Here is a 26,517-nt window from a genome sequence, read left to right as displayed (position 1 = left end):
AAGCAAGCCACCCACTCACCACTCACTGGACACTTCAACCCCACCGAACCCTCGCGGCAGCCAACTTACATGCTGAGTATACGCTGGATGAAACAACTGTATCCCAGCCCAGAAGGTCATTAAAACGAACGCTCGCCCAGTAAGTGATCTCGAAGGAGAGGACGGCATCCTCTTCGGCCACGATATCTATCGCCTGATAGATCTGTTATTGTTCACCCATCGCATTGGCCCCCATATCTCAATCAGGGTCTTCGTTTTAGGTTCAATCAATTTGTTCCTTTCACAACCGTTCAAACGACCACCCAGGATTCCAGGGAAACGGCGGTACCGAACATCCCAGGGGCAGCCCAGTGCAGCCAAGCAAAGCAAAGCAGAACGACGCCGCTTTGCCGCGGAGAGAGAGCATTGATAACCCAGACCAGGGCACGCTGGTGTACGTCGTGGCAAAAAACAGCAAGAGAAGAAAGAAAAAACGCGAAGAAAAAAACACAGACAGAACGATCGTACCGGTAATAGCTGCCCATTGATATCGATTGCGCATTACTGGTGCAATTCTATCAGTCAGCCCGCCTTTACGTCTTTAGCAATTTCGTCGCAGATCCGCCGACTACCCACCCGCAAGACCGCCCCCCCAAATTAAAATCATCGTTCACCCAGTTCCAATGTTCACCCAGCCAGCCCCGTCGCCGGGCATCTTACAGCCTGGTTCTGTCAACAACACCACCTCCTCTCCCACGTCATCTTCTGCCCATCATACCAGTAGGACCGGCAGACTACGCGGTTTAAGTTATCTTCGCTCATATACGCAAAACCATATCCTTTCGCGTGACAGCCACGCATCAAACTCGACGTCCGGCACCACCTCGCCCTCTTCAGCATCGCCTGCGCCGCAACTTGGTCGAACTGCCACCCTCACAAGATCTGTGACAACATCAGCCGCCACCGAACAGCATCGATCGCGAACCTCCAACCACCCTACTGACCAGAGCGAATCACGCCCTCCGTTGCCGTCCACAGCAAACGGGGAACAACTTCGACGAGTTATTTCGCAGCCAGTCGGCCATATATCTCACAACGCGAGTGCTGGTGCCGAACCATCGTCAACCGAGCCGAACAGTGTTGAGAATTCTGCAGAGCATCAGAGCCTCGCCAACAACGAGTCGAGTCCAACGGGTCCGCAGGAAGAGTCTTCAGGTCTTTCAGCAGAGATGACACGATCCCGATCAGCCACAACGGGCGACTTGCCCGCCGATGCACTCCCGAGCATCAGGTTCTCCGCTCATTACGACCCCAGGTCCAATAGGCAATCGTTGTCGTTCACCCCCCGTTTCGCGTACATTACCGACTGGCAAGGAGATCATTAAAGTCGGGCGTTACTCAGAAAGGGAAAACCATGCACCGGTTCCGTCAAACGCTCCCTCGTCCGCTCCCGTAGGCTTCAAGAGTAAAGTCGTCAGCCGAAGGCACTGCGAGTTTTGGTTCGAAAACGGCAAATGGTACATCAGGGATGTCAAAAGCTCGTCGGGCACATTTCTTAATCACATCCGGCTCAGCCCACCAGGCACGGAATCCAAGCCGTTCTCGATCAACGATGGAGACATCGTACAGCTGGGAATCGACTTTCGAGGAGGAGAGGAGATGATCTTCCGTTGCGTCAAGATGAGAATCGAGCTGAACCGGGGTTGGCAGGCCAAGCCCAATACCTTCAAGTAAGAGTTCCTGCATCCGCCCTCGAGTACTTTCATAGCTGACACGAACGTAGTATGGCCACACACAAGCGACTTAGAAACATGACTTCGGCGGCATCAAATGCATCGCATGCCCAAGATTGTTCGATATGCCTAAACGCAATAGCAGTAAGTGTCTTGGGTTAGGCGGGTTCGGTCTCGACAGACGTTGCTGACGACTTTCTAGCCTTGCCAGTCTCTATTTGTTGCCCCTTGCAGCCATACATGGCATTTCAAGTGCATCAGGGAGTTATTGATGGGGCCATCGTACCCTATTTTCTCGTGCCCAAACTGCCGAGCTGCGGCAGACCTTGACATGGACGTGGAAGAAATCTCGGACGAATGGCAACAACTCGACTCAGGTCCCGAGGAGGCAAACGACAACCCATTTGCAGATACTGCTTCGCAACAAGAAGCAGAGCCGAGCCGCCAAGGTGCACAAAGTGCGCAAAGTACCCATAGCGACGTTGCAACGGCAGCAAATGCAGAAGTGCCTCAAGCTGTCTCCCGAGAAGTAGAAATGGGGGATTCCACGGTCCTCATGAATAGCTCTCCGGCGACTGGAAACACACCACCAGCCCACGCAACCTCGAGCCCCGTGGCCATCCCCACTACTTCTCGAACGACGACTGCAGCTGCATCGTCAAATCGCGGGACCCGCACACCGTCGCCAACTGGAGCCCCGTTAACGAACTGCACCGAGGGGCCTTTGACACCACGTAACGACGCTGGGCCATGGGTTTTTGATGGAGATGCCGGGCGTGCTTCTCAAGATATATCTAGGCCCGGCGCTATGAACAGTCTTGACGCGGCCACAAATAGGGTGGGCCTGAATGCGGCCTAGCAACCCGTAACCCGCAACCCGCAACCTCAAATCCGACTCTACACGGAGCCGCGAAGGAGCTGCAGGTGATGCTCCAGTCATAGAATGCCCCCGGGCTCTGTCTTGTCTGGACATGCGACGTTGAGAAAGCAGGTGGTCGTAGTACTCATCCAAATGTCTAGAGTTTGTGATACCATCAAAGTTGGCGTTGGGAATTTGATTTTATTGTCTCGTTTGTGCGTATTCCCCAGTCCAACGGCAGGGACCGAGCCATCGAGGGCAAATGCATAGCGGGAAGGATTTGGTGCATATTGTAGGTCCTGTTATGCATTGGCAGGAGTTTATTTTAACTGGGTAAGCCAAGGCTAACCAGGAGATCTGGACAAGCAGGCAGCCGGAAATACGAGGTTGTTTATCTGATGGCAAAGGGCAAGAGGGTAAGAGAGCGAGAGAGCGACAGACTGGATGGAGAAGCATACATGTATGCATCACCATACTGTCTGTCCCAGGGCCTGACTGGCTATGTAATAAGTGGCGGCACAGATGATGACGACGATGAGATTAGGGACAAAATACAGATGTCTATTACACTGCGTCCTTTGAACAATACACCGGCTAATGCGTGCATTCATCTAGATTATATTGTGTTTCTGTAAAATTTCCACATTGGGGCATGAAGTTTATATGAAACGGTTGAAGCAAGAAATGACATATGGCGACTAAGGGTATCTTGAATTCTGTAGCAAATTCACAACGCCTCTGATTTAGCCGTTAGAGACATCTCGATATACAACTATATTGACTGGTCTGCTGGACCCTTCCGTGGGCCCGTAAATACGTCGAGTGTTAGGCCGGCCGCCTTGCGACATGACACGGAGAGATCGACACCATGACGATGATGTCTCGGCCTATTAAAGCTGCTTGCTGCTTGCAGTTGTTCGTTAAGCCGACTACGACCGCTCTTGTAGCGGCTGTGGGCTGGAACTAACCGAGCACCTAGGACAAGACAAGACAAGCCAGCTCTCCCCCCCACACAGCAGGGCAGTAGCAGGGGGACCTTAGCGAGTTCGGACCATTCAGTGAAGAAGGAGTTGAAGGCACAGAAAACCAAGCCAGAGAGAAGGCTTAGCTGAGACCCGATTCTTTGGTACATTGATGTAAGAAAGCGCAACCATGGGCCATAGCAATTGCCAATGAAAGCTTAACATGCATCGTGTAGTTTTCCCTCCCATTCACTTCTTAGCGACGACATCTTCACGCTCTGCAGAATAGTACTGCTATAGTGCGCTGCTGTCCTCCTTCATACTTATTTGCGATCCAACAAGAAGAACCCCACCGGGTCCCATTTCGATAGCCCGTTGTATACCGAGTGGATTCGTCCTACATCGGAGCTTTGTCGCGACATTGGGAATTCGGGGTCCTTTCCTGGGAAATTTCCCAGCGCACACAAGAGCTCTCTCCCCCTTCTCCCTCGACTAACCGAACCACGGCGCCTGCTGCAACAATCAAACAAACACAACCCCAAGGAACTCGGTCGTGCTTGTGCGTGGAGTGCTTGCGCGCGTGGGAAGAGAAAGTCAAAATGTCGACAACTGCTGGGTAAGAAGACGGATAAGCTGGCGCCCGATCCGGAGCGCGACAAAAAGACCCATAAGCTGACGATGAGGTCACCGACGCTATAGGGCTTTCATAGCTGGCGGTATAGCCGCATGCGGCGCCGTCACAGCTACGCATCCCTTCGAGACAGTCAAGATTCGGTGAGTTGTTGTCCTGCTGTTTCTCGCTGCTAGTCTTTCTTTGGGCATGTCGCAATCCCTCGGGGCCATGGGGGGAAGACGAATATGGAGAGGGAAACGAAGCTAATCAGCATGCGCTTGCGCCCCTACGAACAGAATGCAATTACAAGGCGAACTCCAAACGAAAGGCCACCAGCCGCACCACTACCGGGGCCCCTTCCACGGCGTCAGCGTCATCGTGCGGAATGAGGGCGTCAAGGGCATCTACCGTGGGATCGGGTGCGCGTACATCTACCAGGTGCTGCTCAACGGCTGCCGCCTGGGTTTCTACGAGCCGATGCGCGGGACGCTGACGTCGCTCCTGTACAAGGGGGACACGAAAGTCCAGAGCCTGGGCGTCAACATGTTCTGCGGCGCCTCGTCGGGTATTATCGGCGCCGCCGCGGGCTCGCCGTTTTTCCTTATCAAGACCCGCCTCCAGAGCTTCAGTCCCTTCTTGCCCGTCGGCACCCAACACAAGTACCGTAACGCCGCCGATGGCTTGCGTCAAATCTACGGCGCCGAGGGGATTCGGGGTCTCTACCGCGGTGTCGGCGCCGCTATGATCCGCACGGGATTTGGGAGTAGTGTGCAGTTGCCCACGTACTTCTTCGCCAAGCGCCGGCTGGTTCGGCATCTGGGCATGGAGGAGGGCGCACCGCTGCACTTGGCTAGTAGCGCGGTGAGCGGCTTCGTGGTTTGTGTGTTCATGCACCCTCCGGGTATGTTTCTCTCTCTTTCATTCCCTCCCTCTTCTCTTATTCGCACATGCCTGTAGCGCAACGCTCGGAAAGGAGACTCGATGCTAATAAAGCCTGCCACACTCGCCTGCAGATACCATCATGTCGCGTCTCTACAACCAGAACGGCAACCTGTACAAGGGCGTCTTTGACTGCCTCGGCAAGACGATACGCACTGAGGGCCTCCTCGCCATCTACAAGGGCTTCCTGCCGCATCTGGCCCGCATCCTGCCCCACACCATTCTGACGCTCAGCTTGGCCGAGCAGACCAACAAGCTCATGCGGAAGTTTGAGGCCAAGGTCTTGCCTTCTTCCGTACTGACGAAAGCTTGAGCGTGACCAAATGTAGAAAAGGGAAGAACCCCAAATTAATTTTCAACAGGGCGGTCTCGTTGCCGCAACATACCCAACCTTTGGGCAAAGGGTGGGAATATTCTCTGCCATAACACAGATGATAGACGGGGTGGATAGACCCAAGCACATAATATACAGTTTCTAACGTATATGCCACGCCATATCATGCCATTGGCCCTGATGTACAAAAGGCGAAGGAAAAGAGGGATATAGGGGCATTTTGTTTGGAAGAGACGATGCTGGCGGATAGAGAAACTCTACAATACCACTTGGCGTTTCTGGCATTGTGGATATATACTTATAGAAGGTAGCGTGAAGAAAGAGAGGGACTCGTGCACTTCGAAAACGCTACTGCATAGGTGGTATGTAGTTACCTAAGATGGTTTATGGGACATGATCCAGAGGTACGGCGATAGGGTGTAGATGGGTGTTTATACATAGGGGTTTAGCGGGAGCGGAAAATACGAGCCTGGAATTCATTGAAGCACAATTCATGATTTGAGATGAAAGCCATGGAATAGGAAAGTCTTTAGTTTCTGTAATTCTTAATATTTTCCTTTGCTCTATTTCATCTACTTTATCAGCCATTCACAGACCGATCGCAGCCATAGCACAACCTCCCCCTCCGCTCCTCCACGTCGGGCGCCTGCTCGCCCAGCTCGCCTCGCCACCGCTCGTCGCCCGCTTCGTCGAGCACAATGCCGCACAGTCCACACTGCCGTGTACTGTTGTCCGCAGAGCCGCCCTGCGGCCGCTCCAGCTTGCCGGTCGTCCGCACCACATTGGCGACCACGGACGGGTAGTTAGCTTCGACTTCGGCAAAGTATCGCAACATGACTTCGTCGATGCTGAGGTCCTTGTGGGACACGACTGCGGCCTTGGTGCCTGGTGATACTATTGTCGAGGAGCGCGGCAGGAGGTCGGTAAGGGGTGGCGAGGTTAGGGTTATGTAGGTCTGTAACTCGCTGCGGAAGAGCTCGCGTAGGGGATGGTAGATGGAGAGGCGGCTGTTATTGCTGGCCGTTGCATCTGTGGCAGCGGTTGTCTCCTCCGACGTTGACTGGTCTGGTCCCGACGATGACAAGTACGACGCGAAGGAAGGCAGCTGGAACGAGCCGTCATTGATCTGCCACGGCAGCGAGAAGCCACGGCCTTTGGCCGTTTCGGCTAGCGTCAGCTCGGCCAGAGCCGTGGTGCTGGTGCCCAGGAGCAGGACATCGCAGCCCTCGCGCAGGGCGGCGTCCATGAGTAGGTGGCGCACGAGCAGTCGCTGCACATCGGCGCGCGAGCTCGGAGTCGCGAGGCGCGCGTACAGCAGGTCGGCGAGCTGCTCATGCGGTGCCAGCCCGCCCTCTGTGTTGAGCGGCGGCAGGGCCGACCAGTCGATGGAACCGGTGGGCAAGCTGAGCGCCGAGGAGAGCGGGATGCGGTGGAAGGCGAAGGCCGGGTAGCGGGCTTTGTAGCGCTGCCACGCTGCGTCCGCTTCCGTCCCGGCTCGGGTCTCGGCTGCTGCCGTCTCGTCGGCAGGGGCGCGGCTCAGATCGCAGTCCACCCACGCCACGACGATCTCGAAGCGGACACGCTGGCCGCCGCCCTTGCCGCCCTTGGTGCCCTTGGCGGGCTGCGGGGCCTGCTGGCGGGCAAGGTTGTCGTGCAGCAGGTTCAGCAGCGCGGTGGACGCGCCGGTGCCGCCGCAGGAGAGGGCGAGCAGGTAGCGCTGGGGGCGTGTGGGCAGCTTGCTCCCCGAATTGCGCGTCTCACGCTGCATCTGCTCCATGCGCTTGATGGTCTTGTTGCCGACATAGGCGCAGAAACACTGTCTGTAGTTTTTTGTTGCATATTAGCATTGGAATCCAGCAAAAAAAAAAAGAGTCTGAAGGCTTGAGATCGGGGGGCGAGGGGAGGGACGGAAAGGGGCAGAGGGGCGGATGGATGATTTACGGGCATACTCGTTCTGCCCCTCGTAGGTCGAGGGTGCCAGGGTTTTCGTGACAGCGATTGCACGCCGCCTCTTGCGCCTGCGAGGTTTCTGCCATGCTTGTGGCAAGTCGCTATGTAACCTTTCGATAACGAGGAAGATCACGCATGAAGAGGATGTGAAATCGATTTTAGTCACCGATGTAGAATAGCCACTCTCATATTTTTTGATCAGAGCCGTCAGTTGACTCATGAGATTTCAGAAGGTGATTTGTGATTGGCAGAACAAGTAGTGGAGCACTCGCTGTAACAGGTGCGCTAAGGCACTGGCTGGCTGCCCCCGATTAGGATATTTGGATATTTGGATGCGCCGATGGGCCTACTTCACCAACTACACCTCCCCTCTCGCTCGAACCTGTCGTCGCAATGTTTGCGCTTTGTATGCGCCTGTGTACAATGGCTGCTGGGCCATGGCCCTTCTGGCTCTCTCGCCCATACCACGTCCATACAGCTTTGTCCAGGTCCAATCCCCACACAAACGCCACCTGAACTCTCACGGCTAGCCAACGCCGGGTGTAATGCTGTTCTGGTACAGCCAAAAGAGAATGTGTCCATGCGGCTCTAGTCGCAAACTTCACGTCTTGTGGTTGCTGGTATGGAAGACCCCTAGAAGGCCTCCTAGGCCAGGCGGCTAGCCCACTACGAAAAACACCAGTCCGTTCCTCGCCTGTTGCCACAAACAAGATGAGGGCGTGTTCTTCCACAACCGCCCTCGTTGGCATAATCAGATAGGAGATGACTTAGGGGGTCAGACAACGCCTGGAGATTGGCACGGCCATGATGGCCTGTTATAAAGGGAACAGATTTGCCAACCTCCGAAATCTCGTCGGAAGAACACGCAGAGCCATTCGTGAACAACACATTTCTGAGTCAAGATGCTTCTAACAGATATTGCTGTGCTGCTGCCCTTCTTGGCATCTCTTGCAGGCGCCAACCCGGTCTCCAAGCCCACGAGACAGCCTTGTTCTTCTGATCTCAAGGTAGAGCTTAAGGATGGTGTCGTGCACGGGAAGGTAGACGCAGCGACCCCTGGCGTTCGCGAGTTTCTCGGTATCCCCTATGCCCAACCGCCTCTGGGAGATCTTCGCTTTGCACCTCCCCAGCCGCTGGCCAAGCCCTTCGGTGACCTCGACGCGACCAAGACGCCGGCGTCCTGTATACAGTACGCCACGAAGCTCCCCAACATATACAATCAGATAGTGCCTGAGTTCCTCCCGGGCGGCGTCGACAGCCCGGGCCCCATCTCCGAAGATTGCCTGACGGCCAGTGTCTGGGCGCCGCGGGGCACTCAGAAGAAGAACTTGCCGGTTCTTATATTCATCTACGGCGGTAGCTTCCAGTACGGTGGTGTAAACACACCCTACCAGATCCCGGCCGAGTGGGTACAGCGCACGCAGAGCCACCTCGTCGTCGTCTTCAACTACCGCGTCAACATCTTCGGTTCCCCCAACGCCGCGGGCCTGGCCTTCGATGAGGAGAATCCCGGCTTGCTGGACCAGCGTGCCGCAGTGGAGTGGGTTCGTGACAACATCGCGGCGTTCGGCGGCGATCCCAAACGTATTGGGCTCTGGGGCGAGAGCGCTGGCGGGATCTCGGTCGGCGAATACTCCTACGCGTACCCCGAAGATCCCATTGTCAACACGCTCCTGATGGACTCGGGCACCGAGTTCCTCCCGGCTATCTCTCTGTACATATCCACTCTCGACGAGGCAACGCACTCCAACTTCACCTTCGTGGCGTCGAACGTCGGCTGTGGCGGCCTCAGTCCCGCGGCGGAACTCGCCTGCATGCGTAAGGTCGACGCCCTCACTATCGAGAATTTCCTGCAGAAATATCAAGATAGCTTGACTCAGCCTCCTATCAACTTTGTCCCTGTCGTGGACAACAGGACCTTGTTCGCCGACTACAATGCTCGCGCATTGGCCGGCAAGATTGCCAAGATCGTAAGTATTGCTGTTCTATCAGTCATCACAAGCTGTCGCCAAAATCGTCATTTCTGTGCTCGCTTGTTTTCCAGTTCATGAAATACCCCTTATGGCGGCCTTGGACATGTATACTAATACATCGACTATGAACAGCCTACCTTGGTAGGGAGCAACACGCAAGACGGCATTCCATTCGTGCCGTACAGCCCGAATGGCCCTAACATGACTTTGGCCGACGCCGTAACCTTTGGTTTCTTCTTCTGCCCTGCCTACAAAGCTGCAACGTAAGTGCCTCCAACCCCACTCAACCGCCCCTTTTGCTCTTTCTTGGTACTCACACCCGATGCGAACCTCCAGCGTCCGCCTCGCCAATGGAATCCCCGTCTACCGCTACCTGTACTCGGGTAACTTTACCAACGTGTCGCCCCGGCCCTTTTTGGGAGCCTACCATGAGTCGGAGCTGCCCCAAATCTTCGGCACGGCCCCGCTCTACCGCGGCAACTCGACCGAGTTCGAGTACCAAGTGAGCCACCTGATGCAGGACTCGTGGCTGGACTTCGTGGCCAACAACGGCGGCGCGTCCGCCATGAGCTCCCTGGTGGACTGGCCTCAGTACACCTCGGTCGACAGCGGCCTGGTCCGTGACTTTGCGCCCGCCGATGGTGTGGTGGCCACGAGCATCAACTTGCATGATGTGGAGAAGCTGTGCCCAGCGAACCTTCAGCCCAACTAACTACGCTAATTGATGTGGCCATACGACGACGAGTAATGTGGAGCGATCGATATATTCTTAAATATGAGGGATTGGAGATATGATGGGCATGATATGACTATGAGCATGGACGGACGAACAGGGGGATGCTAATGTTGTTTAGGGGACACCTTTTTTCTTGTCTTTCCCCTTTATTACGTACTGACGACTTTTAATGAAATCCATCTACCCCTATCATTACTATGTGTTACATTACAGAACTAAGGCAACAATATAATGCGTCAAAGCTGCCCAAAAACAGAGCGGTGCTATTGAGAGTCCCCGTCGCTGCACGCCACCGCTATTAGTTCCATCCTTGCCGGTACCGGCACCGCCATCGTGGTTGGGAGAGGATTTCACCGGAGGAGCTGGTCCTCCCGATGCAGCCAGGCTCGCCTTGGCCAGCGGCCGCAGCCCGCCTTGGATATGCTCGGGCGACCGCCAGTCGCTCCAGTCATGGCTCAACAGCCCCCAGGGCTCGTCGTAGTCCGGCGTGCCCTCGCGAATGTAGTAGCTGCCGCCCAGCGACCAGATGGTCCAGCCGGCCTGTCGGTCCGCCAGGAACTTCTCAGTGCACCGGTGGATCGTCATGTTCCACGTGGTCGGGTCCTGGGGGAACCCGAACTCGGTCAGGAGCACGGGGAACCGGTTCGTGTCGCCTCCGGCGTTCGATCGCGTCGAGGTATTGTTGTCGCCCAGGGCCACGAAGCCAGCGTCGTCGAGTTCCCGGCTTACCTGGTCGCAGTCGCGCGGGGGCTGCCGCGCAGGATGTCATAGTAATGCAGCTCGAGGACGAGCTTGTTGTCGCCATAGCCCTTGAAGTCGGTTCTGCTAAACTTGCTGGAACCGCCGTTGAGCGTCGTGTCCTGCTGGACCACAGGGCCCAGCTCCTTGTCGCTGTTCAGGCCCGACAGGAAGACCAGGACGTCGCCGTTTGCCCCGTGCACGGCATCGGCCCCCTCGCGCATCCGCTTGTACCAGGTGTCCCAGTTGTAGAGCTCTGGGCTGCCGCCGCTGAAGATAGGAAGACGCAGCTCGTTGCGTAGGGCCATGGACATAAGGTTAGGCCAATTCTTTCCCTGTTGGCGGGGTTAGCTATCGAAGTGGTCGACACAGCAATCTACACATCGAGACACTATGAGCGAGGGAGGAAGAGGAGAAGAAAAAAACATACGTGGTTAGCCATGTACGCCAGCCCTCGCGTCCAGTTAGCTGCCGAGAAATACTTGTCCCCCCACCAGCTGTTGCCGTCAAAGGGATTGCAGCACCAGCCGGCCTTGGAGACGTGATTGTCGAGGTGCACGTAGATTTGCTGCCTGGCGCACTCGGCGGCCACGGCGTCGAATACCTGCAGCCGCGTCGTGTTCTCGTCGAATATCCCCTTGTTGTTTCCGAGCACCCTTTGCAGCACAGCGGTCCCGTTCTCCTGGCCCAGGACATCCACAAAGGCCTTGGAGATGGGGATGTCCCGGTTGCCGTTGTCCACGATCTGGTCGACCATCTCGATGGCGTAGGTCAGGCGGACGGCGTTCATGCCGAGCGACTTGACCTTAGATACAAGCGCGGCGACGGACTGGTACTGCAGGCCCTCGGGGATCATAACGTCTATGTGGCCGGGCCAGTTGACTCCCGCGTAAGTCACAATGTTGCCCGATGCGTCGGTCACCCAGCGATCAGAAGTGACAAACGGGCCATTGGGCCATGGTGATGACAACGCCGCCCTGGATGTAATACCAACACCATCTGCCTCAACCGCAGGAACGGCAGCAGCTCCTGGTGATAGAAACGAACCTGCCGAAACTTTGACGACTGACGAGAGGGCAGAACATAGCACCGCTAGCCGACAAACGTGGTTGGGAAGGGGCCTCATTTTCGCGGACATTAAGCTGCAATGTGCCAGATTAAAGAATTTATATACGTATGCGTAAGATAACAAACGTGCTTAATTCCTCATCCTTTGGATTCGTGTCCATCCAGATTGACCAGGAGCAACCAGATTTGATGAAATCCAAACATGCCAAAAGAGAACGAGATAGAGAAAGAGAGAGAGGGAGGGAGAGACGGGACATAAGTACACTTATAAGAGATTGTCGATGATAGATAAAACGAAACCACATAATCGGAAAAGTCGAAACGCTGTACAGAGAGAATAGGTCTCATCCGATATTAAGCTTCCAAGCAAGTGAATCAGGATTATTGCCGGTGGAGTGTCGACGATATGAGTTCAATGTGACAGTCGCAAGTGACAGCCGCCACATGCGTGTCGTGTTTCAGTCCACATGCCCCTCCTCTCCAAGGTGTTCGAGATAGCAAGTCTCTAGCCTCATGACAGCAAACCCCGCCGCTCGATGCATCAATGCAGGCCCAAACTGTTCATCGCCCCTATTCGCTGCATAAAACTCAATGTCACATGGCGAAGTGTGTCTCGCAGCTTCAGTCATTTGCTTCCATATCGCCAATAGGTAGGTCATGCCTGCAAAGAACACTGATCGTAGGTCCACGAAAGAGAACGCCGTTAGCCTTTCCCAAGTCAAATGCTGTAGGACAAATATCGACACTTCTTAAGGATTGCTGAATGTGAGACATCATGGTGCGGAGTTTGCATGTGTGTGTGAATCCGGTCATTGACGTGGGGTGCGTACAGATCCCAACCCTCATCTCTAAGTAGGGCCCAGGTTTATTCCGGCAGGTATCGGGGGAAGTCTTGAAGGGGAATTGTCGGTGTCAATAAAGCAAATAAAACGAGTGGTATCTTGAACTGCTACCTGATATGGATATTGGCAAGGACAAACTGATTATGAACGACCGTAAAATACACCTTTGATCAACCTGAACAACATTACTTAAACCGCATACTCATATCACCCATGTCTTAAATCTCGCCTACCCAAGACGGACGCTCAGTCATCGTAGCAGATCTTCATCGTGCAAGGGAAGGGGAAGTAGGCGCCCCTGTCTTCTCTCACTGGGAAAGAAACCGATGTCAGCGGAAATCTATCGATCCCACACAGAAGAAGAACGAGAAACTCACTGTAGACATAGAACCCTCCAGGGCGCGGCACCTTCTTTAGCTCTCCCTGGGGACCGGGCGCCCGACGGACGTTCCGGAGCTTGAAAACGGCGCGGAACATCTCTGTGAGTGCCGCCTGCGCCGCGTTACGTCCAAGACAGGCATGGGGCCCGAGGCCGAAGTGGATGTAAGCATCCAACGGTCGGCGCGGGTTGACGTCCTCTGGGTCCGGGAAATGGTTGACGTCCTTGGCGGCTCCGACCTGCAAAGAAAGACAAACATCCTCGAGTCAGCGGCCAAAGGAGACGCAGAGCTCCGGGAAATAGCAAATGGATGGACTCACGAATGATACAAACACTCGGTCACCAGACTTGACGTGAACATCGCGGCCATCGTCCTCACGGATGACGTCGCCCGAAGCGGCATGGCGGTAAGACCCAAAGGTTCCTGCCAGGCGGATGCCCTCCATGCAATATCCGAGCAGCAGTGCGTCAGTCTCGGCAGATGCAGGCATGTTGGCGATGCGGTACATCTCCGGTACATGCTTCACACCATCCGGGCCGAGGAAAAAGTCGACTGCCTGAGCGAACTGCCAAGTTTTGTCAGTCGCTTCACAAATCGCTTCGAGTGGGTGAGTATATCTGTATTGGTTACTTACTACCTCAGCAATGTTTGGCACACTAGCTCCCGCGGTGGGAAGCAGATGACTCCAGGCGATGTCGCTGACGCTGAGTCCAGACTTGTGCAGGCCCTTGATCAGGTTGATACCGTAAGCCCCCAGGGGGTCGTCCTTGTTGGGCTTCGAGGCAAAGAAGCCACGGAGGCCGAGGCCGGTGACCAGCTTGACGTTCGCTTCAATGAGCTTGCCGAGCTGCGTCGCCACGCCCTTCGCCGCTTGTCGAAGTGGGAAAGACTTGACGGGATCAATGTCAAAGAACTACACAAGAAGCTGTCAGCCCGCCATTCGCGCATCAAGGAACAATATGTGCCTCAGTATTGCTGCAGTGACTTACTATGCAGACAAAGATTATGGCGAGGACCATGTAAAGCTCGTGCTCCGAGTAGATGCCCTTAGGGTTGTCCTTGGTCTTGAGCGGAAGGTTGAACATGCCTTTCACCATCCTCCATTAGTACGAGGTGTCTGGTCGCTAACGAAGGGTCTGGGGCATACTTACGAGACGCGAAGTGCACAGGGCCGATATTTCCAACATCTCGAATGATATCGACGAAGTTCTTACCCGCAAGCTTGTAGCTTTTCTCTTCGATTAGCTTGTCGGTGATCTGGGCGTAGAAGGCCTTGATATTGACCTCCCAGTTCCCCTTGTACATCTGGGCGTGCATGCACTTTCGCTGGCCGGCGTGGAAGGCCGTGTCGCCCGACAACATGAAACGGGCACCGCCGTCGCCCATCAGGAAGGACAAACCCTCGTTCCAGGTTACCTTGTAGACGTCCTGGCGCTCGAGTACATGGGCGGCTCCGCCGTACGTGGTGATGTTGACCCTGGGCGGGATGAACGATGGTCGGTCGAAGCTGAAGTCATTGACGCGACCCAGGTTGGTCAGGATCTTCTTGGTTTCGCTCGGGACGCACCTGTGGTTTTGTTCAGGATCGATCAGCTCTCTATGTGGTGTTGAGTGTCTGAAGTACAGGACTTCGTATCATCACTTACATGGGATAGTGGGCGTAGACGGAATCGCCCTTGAAGTGGTTAGGGAAGGCCCTAATGAAGAGCTTATAGAACACGCATCCCTGATTCATGTTGAGGTCATAGGCGACCTCGTTGTAGCCCCAGCTTGTCAGGTAGCGCGGGTGGTAGTCCGTTGTGTAGAAACGATCACCGCGGGTAAGACAGACGGCATCCGAAAGGATGACACGCGATATCGTGTAGGTGGGCTAAACATAGTTCTGTTAGATGAAGCTCGGCTAGGTGAGTCAGTTGAGATAGATCGATCGATGAAACCTACAGCGATACCGACACCAGGAACCATAGGCTCCTTGGCCTCTTCCGCAACGAGGCCGGGGTAGAGCTCCACGAAATCAGGATGCTCGTAGAGATGACGGAGAGAGTTCGCGATGTCGGGGTCCGAGTTGATATCCTCAAACTTCTCGTATGGCTTGAGCCCGAAGTGCTTGCGGAACTCGTTTAAGCCGGCGACGTTCCACTTGCGACCCTGCAGGATCCCGAGGATCTCGACCGGCTTCATGGACTGGGGCACGTTCCTGCCCCCGAATGCACCAGCGCAATCTTCGATGGCATCAGCGATGCAGTTCACCAGTTCGTCGTCGTTGAAGAAGCCATTAGGACCTCGCTTGAAGCCCCCGAAGACGCGCTCGGATGGCTCATCCGCTGTTACTGTAAGTCAGCATTTGGGCCCAGTAAGTAGAACTAGACTTGGGGAGGCAAGCTTACGGATGCTCTTCTCAAACTTCACGAAACCCATCATCATGTCGTGCGTGTTCAAGTCCAATGGATCCTTGCCAAACAGCTCCCTATAGAAGCTTTGAACCCACTTGTCGTCCTTGTCCGATATGCACTATCCCTCAGATGTTAGCAGTGCTTCGTTGGCAAGTGGCCTACATCGATCGATTTCTCCATCTCCATAGTCAGACATCACAAGACCTGAGCCGGGGCAGGCCATTGTTCACTGAAAACGAGGCTTTTAGGGTCACCTACAGAATGCCACCTTTGAGGTTGTCAGCAGTCAATCCTACGGTTTGAGATCTAGTCGAAGCACATCTACTTACCGGTAAGCGAGGTTGAACTCTGCGGACACCATACTTCCTGTCCCTCGTTCGGATCCTGCGAAAGTGCCGGCATCCTTCCCCATCTCGGCACGGGGGTCAAGAGTCCAGGTCGTGTTGCTTCCTGTAGACCGGTTAGTTGACTGGGGACCTTAGACTCACAAGCCTGGAATCAAATATCAAAGACTTACGATTGAGGTTGACAATATTTCGGACATAGTCGACCAAAGTCTGGTAGTAAAACGGTCAATAATCGCCAGCGTAAAACAGAATGAGGATGATGGTTCGATGCACATCGGGGGCTGTGCGCTGGATATGAGAAAGCTTACAATGTTCTATTTGATCCTGGTCAGTATTTTCGATTACTCCGCACATGAAGAACGTTTAGGTCTGATACTCACGATATACAGCCCGGCTGTTACCAACCGCGCTGTCTGGAACAGGTCGTTGTCATACTTCTTCCAAGCAGCAGCGGCCTTGGTCTCATCGAGGGCGGGCGAGGGTTTGGTGAACCGGCCATTCTCGTTAATAGCAGCCAGGTTCTCAGCAACGTAGTTGTGATACTATTGAAAGCCCGTCGTTAAGAACTCAAAATCGTTTCTCTTCGGCCATTGGAGGGTATGGGGTTATATCATACCCTGTTAAACATGATCAAGATGACCGATACACCCGGGAACATGCCGACCAGACGTTTATCGGCGTACGTGTCTGGCTTCATCTTGCCATCCTTGAAGGTGCGGATCGAGTCTTGCATCGTCTGGTTGCTGCCGTATAGTGGCGACAGATCCAGATAGGAGGAAGTCTTGGTCTTCGAGATGTCGGTAAAGTCGGTCCCTAGGATTCGCGGCTACGTTAGAACTTCCGAGAATTCACGGCAGTTGTTCTGCGCAGCATCTGGTTTTCTTCGATCGGGGTTTATTTACAGAAAAGATCCTACACTTGTGTGAGTATAACTGCTTCGTAAGTCTTCAGGATCTGGAGTCGCTTACGTGGATGATGATGGTAGCCCAGTACCACAACACGCTTGACACGTTATTGGGGTGTTTCCCTAAGTAAAGGCCTATGTCAGTGGAACGAACTCTATGGCTTCCACTGGATTACTCACGGTATTTTTTCCGACACATGATTGAATCGAAAATTAACTCGGGATCAGGCAAAGCGCCCAACGGAGTGATCCCAGGACGACATCTTAAGGGGGCGAATGATATTAGTAGATATTCGTATCACCATCACAGAGGATGCAGGGGAAAGAGGCCAGGCCTCCACAGCGTTTAACGTGAGTTTTCTTCGACGTACGATCGTGCATATGTAGAACCCGCAGCTCCAAGCATGGGGTTCATTGGGTTGTTCCAAGAGCCATCGGCCATCCGGTACTGGTGCTTGTCTCCGAGGTAGAGAAGGGGCGGGTGGTCGAGGGTATACCAGAGCTCGTTGATGAACTGGTTCGTCAGCTCCTCTCGCAGTCTCGAGTTGTGAGGCAGGCCAGCCACCAGCTGGATCGTCCTCTCCATTATCATGGTTTTGTCGTCGATGATTGGCCCCTTCATCTTGCCCTTTACGAGGTCTACGAGCGTCCTCAAGTCTGGGAGCAAAGGATAGGGGAGCCATGTTAGCACACGCCATAAGAGAGCAACAGTGTTAGGATCGTAGAGCTTACCTCTCCTAGTGAGCGCCTTCAAGTCCTTCTTGAGGCCTGGTCGCTTCTTGCCCTCGCTGTACGTCCCGTCTCCATTCTGAATTGGCAATGGGCGCCGCGAAGCGTGTATCAACTGTGCAAACTGCGCGAAAGAGGAGTCAACACCTGCTCGGGTCGGCTTTGGTAGTGGTGGTGCCTTCTCCTTTTTCATGGGTCCAGAGATGCTCGATGACTTCCCAGCGCCGACAGAGCTCTCGGAGTTCATGCGTTCCTCGAAGTGGCCACTGGTACCATTGGCCTCCTTCGTTCCATTGGTTCCATTGGTCCCATTGGTGCCGTTGGTGCCGTTGGTGCCGTTCGCCCCATGGGCCTCGTAGGACTTCAGTTCCGATGCCATAGTGTAGCCTGTATGCTGGTTGCTGACGATGAGAGCTGGCAGGGAATCCAAAACAATGTCAAGACGCCCCAACTACCATCTGGGCATCTACGATATAAGTCGCAGCAATCAATATGATCCGCGCAATCTCGACGCGCGCCACCCACTTCCTTCTTTACACAGCAGGGAGACGAAGAAGCTTCGGGCTAGTGACCCAGGAGGCCCTCGGCTCTGCTCATTCATTTCACTCCCCTGCTCCCGCAGGAGATACGCTGCTAGCCCATGTCACGGCAAAGCCCTCATGATCGGCCAATTGTGTCCCAGCGGTGGCCTTCCGGGCTTGGGCTGTGAGACCACACGACGTACATAGATGTCATTCCCTGGGCGGGGTAGGCGCATCCGGCAGTGTCGATAGGGATCTTCTGTCTGCTTCAATGCATACCGTGGCGTGCCGGAGTCTTACTTGTCGGCTTGATGCCAAGCTAGCTTCCCAAAGCGAGTATTATTGCTTTCTCTAGCCCGCATTTTTGGCAAGCTTGCACTCTCATTTGTCGTTGCTTCTTCGGATGAACGAACATGCAGATCCATTCCCGATTCTGCTGCGAGGCGTCCCTTGACTGCTGCTGAGGATCTCCAAACCATCATCCAGTCAGGTCTGGCGTGGCATTCCCATCCACTCATGATTATCGTGAAGTTCAGCAAGCAGGGTCAGGTGGTCTAAGACATGACTTGTTGGTGTCAAGAAACGGACGGCTGGGATACGCTAGCTAAACTAATATTGACCCCTAATGCGGCCTCAACACGCCAGCCACCCATTGGCAAATCATGATCGATGAGCGGCCCGCGAATTAAATATTCAGGCTAGTGGAAGTAGTGCAAGAAAAAGAAGTCGTCGGTGCCAACTTCATCACTGGAGGGTGGGTGACAATCACGGCCTCCCATGAGTTGCCGCACATACCGCTGCGGCATGGCCAATGTCCAAGATCATCTAGTTGAGGTCACTCGATAAGCTTCTCCGGTGGCTTTTGTTAGCTTACAGGCGGGTGTGTCGATCTTGAGCCTTCAGGATTCTAAGACATGGGCAAGATCTGCCTTGGACGGCGACGTTCATGCGGGAAAGCGAAGAGATTATGCCATTCAGTGGCCAATGCTTCCGTACATGCACACTCCTGCCACCCTGAGTGGTGGTATGTAATGGAAACCGGCAAGCCTAGATATGCTGTGCGACGGTGTGGCATATTTATCTAGTCAGCAACATTCCCATTGGGCTACTATCTACCAACTTTATATTGCAGCGACATCGTGTAGTGTTGCACAATATAGTCGACCCGAACTACGCCAAACTCAGAGGGTGTGAAGACGGCGGATTGGATTCATCGCCATGGATAAGTCGCATCTCACCCCCGATGCCCAGACTGGGCGGCCTCGTTCGCAGACCGGCTCTAGCTCACAGGACTCGATGTTTCAACCCGCGATGAATCCTAACACTGAAGTACGACGTCAACCGCGTAAGCTGGTGCTCTGTTTCGACGGAACCGGCAACAAATTCCATGGAGACGATAGCGACTCGAACATCCTGAAAATCTTCAGGTGTCTTGATCGCACAGCTGGCGATCAGTATCATTATTACCAACCAGGGTAACTAGTCCCGAATAACTCTATAAGAGAATGTCTTCTTCTACGAAATGCTGATTTTGATGATAGCGTATGTATAATATCACTATAAACCTATAGACCATACCAGGAGCTCATAACACACCTGTAGATTGGCACATATGTCGTGTCCAGCTCTCTCACGCACACGAGCACAGCCGCGCGCGTTCGATCTTGGTACCTCAAGATGAAGGACTCGGCCGTGGGCAGCTCCTTCGACCAGCACGTCGTGGGCGGCTACCGGTTCCTGATGCGGTTCTACAGCCCCGGGGACGAGATCTACTTCTTCGGCTTCTCGCGAGGCGCCTACGTCGCGCGGTTCCTGGCCGAGATGCTCGACTACGTGGGCCTCTTGTCGCACGGCAACGAGGAAATGGTCGTGTTCGCGTGGAAGGCCTTCTCCCGCTGGCAGGCCCGCCGCACCGATAACTCGGATGAGGGCATCGCCAAGAAGCGCGAGATGTACCGCTTCATGAAAGGGTTTCGCGAGACCTTTAGCCGGCCCGTCAAGCGCATCCGATTCCTCGGCCTCTTCGATACCGTCAACTCGGTGCCCCGGTTCGAGGCGGCCTGGATGCAGCGCTCCAAATTTCCGTATACTGCAAAGACAAATGCCAAGGTAAGACAATATCATTGAGACTGACCGTCGGTACTTGGGTCTTTCACTAAAGCTCTCGATTCTTTTTCTAGGTGATTCGTCATTGTGTTAGTATTGACGAGAGGCGCGCCAAATTCCGTCAAGATCTCATCTACCAAGGGGCCGCCGAGAAGGAGAAGAAGCACAAGCGTCATCATTACCGTCCTCAAATCAAGGGGTCGCAAGGCAAGAAAACCAACGGCACTACCAATGGCAGCACTATCAATGGCGACACTGTCGCCCCTAACGAAAGGTTCCGGGCTAGGAGGGCAGCGGTATCTCAGCCATCGCAACAGCAACCACGAAACTCCTTCGCCACGCGGAACTCGGTAGCCGCACGAAACCCTGCCACCGAGGAGCGAGGGCGCAGAGATACGTTGGCACTACCGGACACCGAAAAGGCCTACCGACCTCATTCCAGGTCGAAGTCCAGAACCTCGCGAGGGTCTGTCGAGGCGCCCTCCATGTCTCATGTCGACTTTGAGTATGACTCGGACTCTGAGGACGACTGCCAGGATATCGACGAGATTTGGTGCGACCTCCGCATCTTAATTATTTATTCCCTTGACTGGGATCATTCTCGCTAACGTATACGTAGGTTTGCCGGCGGGCATGGTGATGTTGGTGGAGTATGTAGCCCCTTTGGTTCCGGTATAATGCATTCTTGGCTAACTTCAATCTCGCAGGGCTGGGAATATATACCCGGCAGCAAATCTGCAAGCCACGTGCCCTTGGCTTATATGGTTAGAGAAGCGCAGAAAGCTGGTATGTATATCCAGTTTGATCTCTTCAAAACAGACTGCTCCTGTTTGCTCCAATATTACTACTAATATTCTAATATGACTAGGCCTACAGTTTGACCCCGAGAAGCTTGTCGAGCTTGGCTGCACCCCACCGGTTGACGACGAATACCTTGACCGACCGCCGCAGAGCGCCGGCGGTGAAGAGGGCGGCGAAAGCGGGACTGTCCCTGGCATCCATATTGATGCCGCGAGCCCGAGCCCAGAGGGCGCAGAAGAAGAGGAGAAGAACATGGATTCTACCGACTGGAGCCACTTCAGCCAGTCGAACGTCGGCAACGAGAACGAAAAGAAGAATCACCACCACCACCATCGCCATCACATGTTCCACGAAATGATGCACCGGGCTCACGTCTCACGCATCCATGACTCCCTGGAATTTGGTTCGGGTCTGAGCCACATGCAAGTATTCAGCTGGAAAATTGTAGGTCTATCATATCTCCAGCCTCTGATTGGATAGTGCGAGATGTGTTTGCCGTGAAGACACTAACCAACAACCCATTTTATATATAGATGGAGTACATGCCCTTCCGCAGAATGGATCTTCAGTCCGACGGGTCCTGGAAGCCGATTCGGTGGCCATTACCCTGCGGCGAAGTGCGGGATATCCCGCATACCGCCCGGGTCCACGGCTCAGTCGTCCGGAGGATGCAGCTGGATCCTGACTATAGACCCGGCAATCTGATTATTGGCGGTGGTGGGCGCGGGATGCGCCGCGCGCCCGAGGAGTATGGCATGGGAGAATGGGAGTGTGTCGCGGAAGAGGGCGATCCTGTTGGCGAGGTCTGGGTCAAAAAAACGCCAGCGCCGTTGGAGGTGTGAGATTGGTTGTTGGACGGGACAATCGGGCTCCTCTTTGCGAAATCTGTTTATCTGTGTTCCTAGTCTCACCCCTATCGTCGTATATGTTCAATCAGGAAGGAATTTGCGAAACCCAATGATGTTCTCGCTGATAATTGGTAGTGACACATACCTTACCAGGAGTAGTATGAGGCAAGGGAGTGTGAAACAAGGGATAGGGGCGCAGAGGGCTAGAGGGTGAACGCCTGTAGATCCGATGCATCGATCGTGCGCTAGGCGCTTCGTGAGGCTCATTGACTTATCAAGACATCATATCTGAGACAAGGTGGTGTAATTATCGTCTATCTCATGCAGTCATACCCCTCCCTGGTGCCGCATAATATGCAACGACACGTTGACTGCTCTGCGGTAATCACGTGTGAGACATTATCTATCTGTCAGCCATTCTTCAAACCTGGGCGTCTGCGGGACATGTCCATCGAGAGAAAGAAGAAACCAACTGCCTCCTCCGCCACCCAGCCCCCTCCAACATAGGCTCGCATCCTATCAGAAGATGGCGATGGCGCCCGGCGGGCTCGCGGCCCCTCCGGTGATGTTCAATGGCGCACTTGTGAGGAAGAACGTCCACCTCCCGAGATCGCTGCAGACGCCGCTGAGCTCCTCGAGATTCCAGAGCTCGCCCAGCGGGGTGCCCCACCAGACCAGGCACCAGTCGTGCAGGGCGAGCGAGCCCCCGTTCTCGGGGCGGCGGAGGGAGCGCCTCGACGGAGACGTTGTCGGCGACCAAGGCGGCAAAGTGGCGTTCGTACAGCCAGCGGAGCATGTCGTCGCGAGGGGCCAGGCCAATGGACCTGAAATTCGCTTGGGTTCCCTTCTGTCGTTCCGCGTCGGAGGAGGCCTCGGCGTGGCGTTTGATGTAACCAGTACGCACGAGCAGGACGTCGCCCTGCTTGGTCTGTGTGTGCTGATCGGCCAGCGCGGCTTCCAATTCGTCGACGGTGATCTCGTAGTTAGCCCATGGATCTGGTGGGCTTTGGTCGATCTTCTCCCAATATCGCACCTATAGTTGTGGCCACGGAAAAAAGGAGGTGAGTACAATGCAAGGTATACCCACGAATAGTGACAACTTACCATGTCGACGAGAACGCCCCGTCCTACGATGCCACCTCGGTCACAGAAGTCTGTGTCTAAATTTTAGCCACCGTCGGCAATAACTTCGCGCCTTCATGGGGTGGCCTACTGTGAATGCCCCTTTTCTTAGAAAGCCTAGCCTCTTCAAATGTCAAGCCGTTATAGAAAACATGTTGGCTTGTATGTGACCACTTTGGGTACAGATCAGCCCGAGACGATGGAATCAGGTTTCCAACAGGGGCTTTACATGTTTGAGACCATCCCACTGCGAACAAGCCTGGGTGTTGATGGCGATCTCGTCGTCAAACGCATAGCTCTTGTATTCGGTCTCAGACATGTCCAGCAGCCGATGCTCCACTATGTTACCTCCTGTTAGCACTTATTCAGACAGATAGGTATCGGATGCTGGTCCAAAGTGGGATAAATGGGTAGTAGAGGTAGAAGTGACAGATTACCCCAGAGCCTCTATCATTGTTTGACAATCATGATATGCCTCACTAAAACATACTACATTGATATTTTCCTAACAGGAAGCTGCCATCGGCTGTTAGAGTGGTATGTATTAACCAAACTTACATATCTTGCGGCCCCAAGTAGGAAATTTGAGGGAATCAAGAGGCCAATCCAACTGCACATGCTTGCCAATTTGTATCTCGCCGCTGGCCTCTTTAACTACTTCGGACGTTAGGAGGTTGATTGAGCCAATCTCATCCTTCCGGCCGTCTCGGTCGTAGAAGCCCCAGAGACATCCTTGTGGTGCATTTGGCACTGGCGGCAAGTCTTCAAACTTGGGGAACACGTAGGCCATGATGGTGTAAATCAGGTCGCTCTTTCGAATAATGGTTTTAGGAGCCTTGAAACACTTCTTCGTGGTCTAACAAGATGGTCTCCATACCTTTATAAATATGCCGAGTCCCAGCTTACATCTACATATTCAGTGACGTGCTTGCCTGCATCGTTGCGGAGACGTAGCTAGACTGCGGGGGTTCGTCGTATGGGGAGCAGGATACGGGTCTTGCATGTATAATCATTCTGATGAGTCAGGGACCAGGTCGTGTAATCCAATGTAACATGATGACCAATGTTTTGGGGTGATTATAATTTTACAAGTCTAGTGTCTTTTGTTATCGTCTTCAGTCTCCAAACGTCAAAAACGCCGGGCAAGTTGATGGTAGGCTTCTGAATGTGAGCAGAGCTAACAGCACGACAAGGCAAGGGAATGATTAGTACAGATGTTATACAATTCTCGATTGGCAAATACCCGCCAACATGATATCGTGATTGAAACGTTGCCTATTCTTCCATCGGCATAAACTGATGGGGGAGTTGAAGTGTCCTGAAGCCATCTCGGAAAGTGAAGAGGAAGATCTTATCAGCATCCTGCAGGGCGAATGCGACCGCACACTCGCCGTGTTCGTTCAGCTCGCCCCTTCGGACCCAGAAGTGCGCTTGGTACTCGAAGCGCTTGAACAGCTCCTCCAGCCTCTCGTCTTGCGGTTCATAGCCGGGCTCCCTTTTGTTGATGAAAGGCGGCATGGTCCCTGAGGGGTCAACCACGACGCCACCGGCACGCGGAGTCTCCATGTGCTCGACGTGTAAATTAGCAGCAATTAGAACTGTCGATATCTGCTTGGTGTCTGGGTCCTTCTCGATGATGACGAGTGTGTCGCTTTCGGGGACCAAGTCCTTGCCGCAGTTGTCATCGCCCAGAGGGTAGCTAGGTAATGGCCCGAATTCGCTGACCGTATCATGAGGGAAACTCTTGGTGACGTGCCGCTGGCGCTGAAAGGTCAGATCACGGAGCGCGTCCTCGTTGCCGGTAGCCCGTGCCTCCCGGATGAGCTCCTTGAACCTCATGTCCTCCTTCTGCATCTCTTCGAGCTCAGCCATCTCTTGGGACATCTGACGGTACTCCCAATAGACGTAGCCAAAGTAGCCGGCAAACGTAAGAGCAGAGCCTATGGCCATGTCACGTATCCGGTGGCGCCATGGCTTGGGTGGTGGGTGTGTATAAGGGTTCTGCGGCGGCGTGTAGTTGATCCTCGGCGCTGAGCCGGCGCGGAATGGGCGACTTGTGAAAGGCGCAGGCCTGGGTGTAGCAGCTCTGAAGGCCCTTGCCGCCCTGAAAGACGGCATAGGCCGCAAGAGCATCTTCATGGCTCTTTGGCGCTTGAGGGATTTGGTCTGGTGGCAGCTCAGTAAAGCAATTGTGATCGAGTTCAACACCAAAGCCTGATCAGATTCCGCAGGGAGTTTTCTGTGTTGGGACGGGAGAACAAGAATGAGAGCCCGTGCACAATATACAGTTGGATGGGAAGCCGTCTAGAATAAAAGGTACCTGTGCTGGGTACTCGGTACATACAGCACCTGCCGAATTGTGGCTCAGGCTGGAAGCTAAGAAATTAAGGTTCCTAACCCGCAATTGACGTGCATTGCTCTTCCAGGCGATCTACGCTAAGCTGTATGCCCAGCAATAGGTACATGGACTATACTATTCCAATTACTCATGCTTCCTTCTATTGAGTAGTCGAGTGGCTCATTTCTTTGCTTGCATCCTCGAGAAATCGTGGTAGACAACCTCAATGTTGTGTCCAGCGGGGCTGATGAGGAATGCACCATAATAACCTGGATGGTACTGTTCTCTGATGCCTGGAGCTCCGCTGCCGACCTCATGTCAGTATCTGCAATAAGAATACCATGGGGCAGTGAGTGGACTGGTTGGTTTACATACTTGTCTGTCCCTCTTGCTTCAAGACCGAGCTTGTGGAATTCGTCCACTTGTGATTGATCTGGGTCATAATTAGCCTCTTCTGTTCAGAGTGTGGAAGCTCCTGATGACCATACGGGAGGCTCTGAAGCCGACGTGGATGGGGGATACGGCCTCCTTGATCTCTTGGCCCTTCACGACAGCAGAGACCCAGAAGTCGGGTTTCTGCGGGTTGTTACCCAAGCCGGCGACCAAGGGTGCGACCCGGAACTGTTCCTTGATTCCCAGCGGGGCCAGAGAAGCAGTGAGGAACTTGATTTCATCCTCAAAGACCTCGCTGGGGCAGACAAGCCCGACATGATCAAAAGTGACCGTTGAGAAAGCTTGGTTATCCATGACGATGGTTGGTGGTGATTCAATCCCTTGCTACACTTGGGTTCCCAGATGCATTTGCGGGGAAGTGAAACTGGTGAAATGCCACGTCTTCACGGCATCGGTATGAATAACTTACCAAGCCTTATTTATATACGCTACGTCTTGTTGGTGGCTGTCGAGGAGTCCTGAGCTGATGGCTAATGGCGGACTTTGGTCTGTCTCTGACATCCATTATCTCTAGTTGCTGCATTGGGCGGCTGCCTAGAGCTGACGTGACATCGCTGTGCTAGTTAGGTAGCCACGACATTTGGGTATGACTTCGGACAATTATTCAATGTCCGGGTCAAGGAGCCATTCACCCATTGAATATTATTAGTATGTCCCTAGCCACAGCTGTAATGCCCCCACATGGTGTGGCTTTTGAGCTGACTGATGCCTGACAGCTGTCATGTGACCAAGACGGCGGCGAGCTCTACCAGCACTAATCATTTCTAGGCCTAGTGCCGCGCCTGGGTCTGTTTCCAGCGCATGTTTGCCCATGTTCAGCCTCTTTGCCTAGGGAGGTCCAAAAAATCC

General features: G+C 54.0%; 10 protein-coding genes across 10 annotated transcripts; 4 read left to right on the top strand and 6 right to left on the bottom strand.

Annotated features, from left to right (window-relative positions):
* Positions 1 to 662: 662 nt before the first annotated feature.
* On the top strand, positions 663 to 2,571 carry PG998_005861 (fha domain containing protein; the record flags this gene model as incomplete). Its single annotated transcript, XM_066872679.1, has 4 exons — positions 663 to 1,333; positions 1,386 to 1,709; positions 1,763 to 1,856; positions 1,915 to 2,571. 4 exons carry the CDS (start codon positions 663 to 665, stop codon positions 2,569 to 2,571), a joined length of 1,746 nt encoding a protein of 581 aa, XP_066732776.1.
* A 1,561-nt stretch (positions 2,572 to 4,132) lies between these two features.
* PG998_005860 (uncharacterized protein) lies at positions 4,133 to 5,398 on the top strand (the record flags this gene model as incomplete). Its single annotated transcript, XM_066872678.1, has 4 exons — positions 4,133 to 4,149; positions 4,233 to 4,307; positions 4,443 to 5,047; positions 5,160 to 5,398. The coding sequence occupies 4 exons, from the start codon at positions 4,133 to 4,135 to the stop codon at positions 5,396 to 5,398; spliced, it is 936 nt and encodes a 311-aa protein (XP_066732775.1).
* A 601-nt stretch (positions 5,399 to 5,999) lies between these two features.
* On the bottom strand, positions 6,000 to 7,455 carry PG998_005859 (uncharacterized protein; the record flags this gene model as incomplete). The annotated part of the gene is made up of 2 exons (XM_066872677.1): positions 6,000 to 7,235; positions 7,369 to 7,455. The coding sequence occupies 2 exons, from the start codon at positions 7,453 to 7,455 to the stop codon at positions 6,000 to 6,002; spliced, it is 1,323 nt and encodes a 440-aa protein (XP_066732774.1).
* Positions 7,456 to 8,271: 816 nt separating this feature from the next.
* Positions 8,272 to 10,054, top strand: PG998_005858 (uncharacterized protein; the record flags this gene model as incomplete). Its single annotated transcript, XM_066872676.1, has 3 exons — positions 8,272 to 9,339; positions 9,475 to 9,605; positions 9,679 to 10,054. 3 exons carry the CDS (start codon positions 8,272 to 8,274, stop codon positions 10,052 to 10,054), a joined length of 1,575 nt encoding a protein of 524 aa, XP_066732773.1.
* Positions 10,055 to 10,285: 231 nt separating this feature from the next.
* Positions 10,286 to 11,942, bottom strand: PG998_005857 (glycoside hydrolase superfamily; the record flags this gene model as incomplete). Its single annotated transcript, XM_066872675.1, has 3 exons — positions 10,286 to 10,807; positions 10,867 to 11,151; positions 11,247 to 11,942. The coding sequence occupies 3 exons, from the start codon at positions 11,940 to 11,942 to the stop codon at positions 10,286 to 10,288; spliced, it is 1,503 nt and encodes a 500-aa protein (XP_066732772.1).
* A 1,030-nt stretch (positions 11,943 to 12,972) lies between these two features.
* On the bottom strand, positions 12,973 to 17,858 carry PG998_005856 (uncharacterized protein; the record flags this gene model as incomplete). Its single annotated transcript, XM_066872674.1, has 15 exons — positions 12,973 to 13,344; positions 13,426 to 13,671; positions 13,741 to 14,019; positions 14,096 to 14,193; positions 14,258 to 14,703; positions 14,753 to 14,976; positions 15,048 to 15,430; positions 15,494 to 15,617; positions 15,758 to 15,767; positions 15,829 to 15,949; positions 16,017 to 16,056; positions 16,227 to 16,388; positions 16,463 to 16,672; positions 16,749 to 16,758; positions 17,122 to 17,858. The coding sequence occupies 15 exons, from the start codon at positions 17,856 to 17,858 to the stop codon at positions 12,973 to 12,975; spliced, it is 3,462 nt and encodes a 1,153-aa protein (XP_066732771.1).
* A 1,360-nt stretch (positions 17,859 to 19,218) lies between these two features.
* On the top strand, positions 19,219 to 21,749 carry PG998_005855 (uncharacterized protein; the record flags this gene model as incomplete). The annotated part of the gene is made up of 7 exons (XM_066872673.1): positions 19,219 to 19,475; positions 19,503 to 19,542; positions 19,603 to 20,109; positions 20,181 to 20,659; positions 20,814 to 20,892; positions 20,983 to 21,351; positions 21,441 to 21,749. 7 exons carry the CDS (start codon positions 19,219 to 19,221, stop codon positions 21,747 to 21,749), a joined length of 2,040 nt encoding a protein of 679 aa, XP_066732770.1.
* Positions 21,750 to 22,274: 525 nt separating this feature from the next.
* On the bottom strand, positions 22,275 to 23,667 carry PG998_005854 (uncharacterized protein; the record flags this gene model as incomplete). The annotated part of the gene is made up of 5 exons (XM_066872672.1): positions 22,275 to 22,466; positions 22,495 to 22,788; positions 22,860 to 22,909; positions 23,133 to 23,216; positions 23,436 to 23,667. 5 exons carry the CDS (start codon positions 23,665 to 23,667, stop codon positions 22,275 to 22,277), a joined length of 852 nt encoding a protein of 283 aa, XP_066732769.1.
* A 485-nt stretch (positions 23,668 to 24,152) lies between these two features.
* On the bottom strand, positions 24,153 to 25,016 carry PG998_005853 (uncharacterized protein; the record flags this gene model as incomplete). The annotated part of the gene is made up of 1 exon (XM_066872671.1): positions 24,153 to 25,016. One exon carries the CDS (start codon positions 25,014 to 25,016, stop codon positions 24,153 to 24,155), a length of 864 nt encoding a protein of 287 aa, XP_066732768.1.
* A 379-nt stretch (positions 25,017 to 25,395) lies between these two features.
* On the bottom strand, positions 25,396 to 25,962 carry PG998_005852 (uncharacterized protein; the record flags this gene model as incomplete). The annotated part of the gene is made up of 3 exons (XM_066872670.1): positions 25,396 to 25,519; positions 25,591 to 25,648; positions 25,704 to 25,962. The coding sequence occupies 3 exons, from the start codon at positions 25,960 to 25,962 to the stop codon at positions 25,396 to 25,398; spliced, it is 441 nt and encodes a 146-aa protein (XP_066732767.1).
* Between the last annotated feature and the right edge of the window lie 555 nt (positions 25,963 to 26,517).

The sequence above is a fragment of the Apiospora kogelbergensis genome (genome assembly GCF_038363985.1).
Source record: "Apiospora kogelbergensis strain CBS 113332 chromosome Unknown utg000003l_segment0_segment0, whole genome shotgun sequence".
Classification (NCBI taxonomy): domain Eukaryota; kingdom Fungi; phylum Ascomycota; class Sordariomycetes; order Amphisphaeriales; family Apiosporaceae; genus Apiospora; species Apiospora kogelbergensis.
This window is presented reverse-complemented; position numbering and strand designations above follow the sequence as displayed.